Source organism: Bidens hawaiensis, unplaced genomic scaffold (assembly GCF_021521415.1).
Source record: "Bidens hawaiensis isolate Kalapana, Puna unplaced genomic scaffold, B.hawaiensis_p1.1 tig00002123_1, whole genome shotgun sequence".
In the NCBI taxonomy this organism is placed as follows: Eukaryota; Viridiplantae; Streptophyta; class Magnoliopsida; order Asterales; family Asteraceae; genus Bidens; species Bidens hawaiensis.
The window spans coordinates 2,205,838-2,210,809 of record NW_027491112.1 but is presented as its reverse complement, the minus strand read 5'-3'; the positions used below and the strand labels follow the sequence as shown (position 1 = coordinate 2,210,809).

The following is a 4,972-nucleotide window of genomic DNA, read 5'->3' as shown; positions in this document are numbered from 1 at the left end:
AGGACCCATACCCGAGGAGTGGATCCGTGTTTCTTCAGAACCCATTCGTGTGTTGCTATGATTTCCAAAGAGAAACATATGTGTGGGTGTGTGTAAATAATAGTATTTAAATACATTTATAAAGTATAGAGTTTATTAAAATTATCTTTAATATAAATTTCATACCTTGATGGCAAAAAAAAGACCAAGCACAATAGGTATACCTGAAACCCGAAAAAATGGGACGTACTCGAAACCCAATGGGTATGAGCCGGATATGAGGTTAGGACTTAAAAATTTTCACGTGTATGGGCAGGGTATGGGATTAGATGATACACGACCCATTACCCAAAAACGCATACCCGTTTATCCGAACGATATACCCGAATCGTATACCCGAAAAATTCTATGTATTTTATAGGTTGTGAAGTATATATATAATAAATTATATAGAAAGTTGTAATGATATTATTTAATTCTTGTAGCTCTTATATATGTGAAGTGTATTTTATTTTAATTTGTAATAAATTTTGTGTGAAATTAAAGGTATAAAAGAATTATAATGATAGAAAAAATGTACTTACAATTCCTAAGAGTATACCCGATACCCGACTGGTAATTACCCAGCAAATACTCGACAGATAATAGACTAATAGGTCATGTATGGGGCACGGTTTTACAACAGGTATGGGCATGAAATTACCATACCCGGCTCAAACCCGACATGTTGCCATCCCTACTGAGTGATTAATCAACCAGTGGATGTTATATGACATTCACCTACTTTCATTTTTTTCCATCTAGATAATATATACACTCACAAATAGTTGTTAAAAAATTATATTTCTTACTCGTATTTTCTAATAAAATATGTCATATCATCTAGTTGCCTTCAGAATAAGATTTGTATTTATGACGATTTGGTCAACCATCGTTCATTCTCTCTCTAGAAGGGGAGAGCATCTTTCAAACTAATAATAATAATAATAATAATAATAATAATAATAATAATAATAATAATAATTAATTCTATCTTTGATCATCTAATTTAAAATCTTAATCTATATTGTTCAAAAATTTCCAACCAAGTCAAAAACAAAGCTTGTCTTCGGCTCTTTTACAACTCAAGTTAGCTCATGGTTCGGCGAATTAACTTGTGTTTTTCAATTTGGATGATTATGTATGTTTTACTTCTATAAAATTTCAATAAAGTACAAATTTATAAAATAACAAGTTAACAATATCAAATATCAAATAAGATAGTGCCAAACTACTTATGAGTTTAAATAAGTGGTTAGTTTAACCACTTTTGATCATTTGATAGTTAACTTTTTTTAACATGTTCATTAATTAGACTCACTAACATTAAACTTATGACACTACAACACATATACACATACTATTTATAGTAAATATGTTTTATTAGCACTCATCACATAATTAAACAAGATTAGACAAATATAAAAACCAATTAATACTTAACTTTCTTGGGTATTGCTTTCAATGGTTCCAATTTCCTTACAACAATCCCCATTTTATCCCTCATGTCTAACGCCTCAGGCTTCACATGTGCTTCAAGTTCCCAATCAAACTCGTGTAGCAATGAACCTAGCACAAGGTGTAACACACGTTGCGCAAGAGGTACGCCCACACACATCCTTCTGCCAGCCCCAAACGGTATGAGCTCAAAATGTTGACCTTTGTAGTCAACTTTTGAGCCCAAGAACCTCTCGGGTTCAAACGAATTAGGGTTTTCCCAGCACTCAGGGTCTCTTCCTATGGCCCACGCATTGACAAACAATTGAGTATCTTTAGGTATATGATATCCCATGAAATTGGTATCATGGAGCGCCTTTCGTGGGACTAAGAAAGGAATCGGAGCATGCAACCGTAGGGTTTCTTTTATGATGGCTTGTAGGTACGGAAGGCTATCAATTAAACTCTCGTCGAGCTTCTTGTTTGGGCCAACGACCGAGGCAAGCTCGTCTTTGGCACGGACCATTTTTTCAGGACATCGTAGTAGCTCGGTTAGAGCCCATTCAACCGTACTACTCGTTGTTTCCGAACCGGCTAGAAATATCTCCTGCAAACAAAATAATTTACCAACCAGAAAATCAAAATAAATATTAGCCAAGTTATAAAAAAAACATTGATTTTTTGGATCTGTACAAGTTGGCACGTGAGTGCAAAAGACTCATTTATGTCTTTTGAGGTTGGTCAAACAACGTGATACATGCACATGTTCGGATATAGCTGAAAGTTTAGGAAAACATAGGTTTAAGATATAATATAATGATATTGGTTAAATCAATAATATATGTACTTATAAGAGCAATGAAAATGGGTGGGGTGAAACAAGCTAGTGAAACTTTCTCTCTCTGTCACGTCTGCGCCACATCAGCTTTCACATACCCATTTCACATTCATATTTTTCACTGGAAATGGGTTGTGTGAAACAGGGGTGAAACCATTATTATATTAATTTTTTTATAAATTTATTTTTTTTGATATAACACATAAATTAAATAAAAGAGCTACATTAAAACTAACTTATTAAAAAAACTACATTACTTATTAAAAAAAACTACATTACTTATTAGACGAGGCATGTTGGGATCCATGATATTTTTTTTATAAAAGTTGAGAAAGTTTATAAAAAGTAGAGAGAAAGGTGTGAGTTTGGTATGTTTTTTGTATGAAATAGTGGGGTATTTATAGGTAATTTTTTTTTTAATTTAAAGCCACCCAACGGCTATATAGTTGTTTGAAATTGAGTGGGCCCACCAACTATGGCCGTGAAAGAAGTGGCGGTGGGTGGATCACGGAGGAAGGGGGTGGTGTTTCGCGCCTTTCACGGCGCCAAAGTATGTCTCACGGGGGTCTCACAGCACCCATTTCCATTGCTCTAATAAAAAATTACTTATAAAGTTATACGTATGGGATGTTTGGATAAACTTTTAAAAACTGCTTATTTGCTTTCGGAAAAACAAAATCAGTTTAAAAAACTCAATTTTAAAGTTTTTCAACTCACAACAATTATTGTTTGCCAAACAACTTTTATTTTTCAACAATTAAATAAATAAACAGTTTTAAGAAGATCACCTAAACACCCCCTATAATTGTTTTATTTTTATACGTGAAAAAAAAAACAATTTGCTTCGATTTAGTTTTGAGGGCCGGTTTCAAACAATAAAATGTAAACTGAACCAGCTCACTCCTAACCCGATTAAACTAACTAGTTTAGTTCAATCGGGACAGTTTCTAACTACTTTTAACACCCAACCTCAAAGACTAGACTTAGCCTTTTGTGTCAAGTGTCTTATAAATATCTTAAATTATATGATTGTAACATTATAACATATGATAGTAACCAACAATTTAAATACCAAATAAAACTCACCAAAATAAAAATGGTAATGTCTTTCTCGGACAACTTTTCCGGTTCATCTTTCCCAGTCCCTTCATAGTCCAATAACACGTCTAGAAAATCCTTCCTCCTCTCACCGCCGCGTTGTGCCGCCTCATTCAACCGCTTCTCCACCCGCTCGTCCACCCACCCTTTGGCTATATCTATTGCCTTTCCAACATCGCGGTCCATTTTCCTTCTCAACCCTTGCAAATCAAACCGCTTTAGCCACGGGTACAAATCCGAAATGTTTGGATGACCTCCCCACTCCATCAACCCTAACATTGCGTCGAAAAACTCCGACCCGAGTTTGGAATCCGGATTCGCCAAGTTTCGGGAGAGCATAAGGTTCCCTAGCAAGTTAAACGACGCTAGAAAAACAAACTTCGCTACGTGGACCCCACTCTCAGGTCCAGCCGAATTGGATTCTGTTTCAATCCAATCCAACATTTTATCCACACACTGTCTTCTGACAATGGATGATTCGTTGATTCTTTTAGCAACGAGCATCTCAACTGTACAAATCTTCCTCAGCACTCTCCAGTACATTCCATATGGAGCCAGTGCTAAGGAAGACTTGTCATAGTCATGAGACTTACTAGTCTCGGTGATTGTGCGTTCCATGAACGTCAAATCATGGTTTTTAAATAACTCGGTGGCGGCCTTGGCAGTCAAGATCGCCACCGTGTTGACTGATCCAAGTTTTAGCCTAACAACAGGACCGTAACGGGTAGCTAGCCCTGCTACGGTCCTGTGTGGCATGGTACCGAGATTGAAAAGGTTGCCGAACACCGGCCATCCCGGTGGCGCTGGTGGCTGTCTTTTTCTGGTGGTTGCTGCCTTTTTCCGGTGGATGAAAACAATAATAAATAAAAGAGTGATGAAAGAAACTAAATAGAGTGTCAAATTAAACTCCATTTTGGTCTATTTTGGATCATATGTTAAATTGTTATTTTAGTTATATATAGTGAAAATGGAATCTGCCGGCTGGTATTAAACTAAGCATCAATATTAAACATGTTAAAAATATTTTTAATTACTAATCAGTTTCTACTAACTAAAAATTTAAAAACCTAAATTTGGTAGCCCTTTTATCTTTTAGACACCATGAGGCACCTCCAAATAAAGTCATTCAGAGATCTATTGTTTGTGAATATCTAAGAAATAATATTAACAATGAATAAGTGTTTGTGAGACGGTCCGTTGTCGTGCTTAAACAGGGTCACTGCCACGTCACTCATGAACACCATTTTGGAACGTTGGAGGCTTGGGAATGTGAAATTGGTGGCTTTAACCACAACAGGTGGAGGTGGCATTAACGAAGGCTTCATCCATTGCCTAGTTAGCACTAGGTGACGAAATTTAGAAGATGAATTGTGGTTGGCCTTCAACGACAACACACAATCTTAACTAGATTGAGATAGAGATGCAGAATAAGACGTTATAGGTTAAACAAAATTTTAAATAAATTTAGAAAAAATGATATTCAAGTAATTTCGTTACTTGGTGCCAATACAATGTTTTTTTAAAGATTTAACATTCGTTAGTTAGAATGAAAGTGGCAAATGGCAATCTAAGACTAATCAG

General features: G+C 35.7%; 1 protein-coding gene across 1 annotated transcript; it reads right to left on the bottom strand.

The window, feature by feature from the left end:
• Positions 1-1,293: 1,293 nt before the first annotated feature.
• Positions 1,294-4,343, bottom strand: LOC143605590 (cytochrome P450 76A1-like). The gene is made up of 2 exons (XM_077081650.1): positions 3,380-4,343; positions 1,294-2,062 (listed from the first exon to the last, which is right to left on the bottom strand). Exons 1-2 carry the CDS (start codon positions 4,301-4,303, stop codon positions 1,451-1,453), a joined length of 1,536 nt encoding a protein of 511 aa, XP_076937765.1. The 5' UTR covers positions 4,304-4,343; the 3' UTR covers positions 1,294-1,450.
• Positions 4,344-4,972: the final 629 nt, after the last annotated feature.

Excerpts from the sequence above, each read along its gene's own strand:
- LOC143605590 (XM_077081650.1), bottom strand. The coding sequence starts at position 4,303 with ATGGAGTTTAATTTGACACTCTATTTAGTTTCTTTCATCACTCTTTTA. Across the intron at positions 2,063-3,379 it reads ACATTACCATTTTTATTTTG|GAGATATTTCTAGCCGGTTC; the intron begins GTGAGTTTTATT and ends TTTTGTTTGCAG.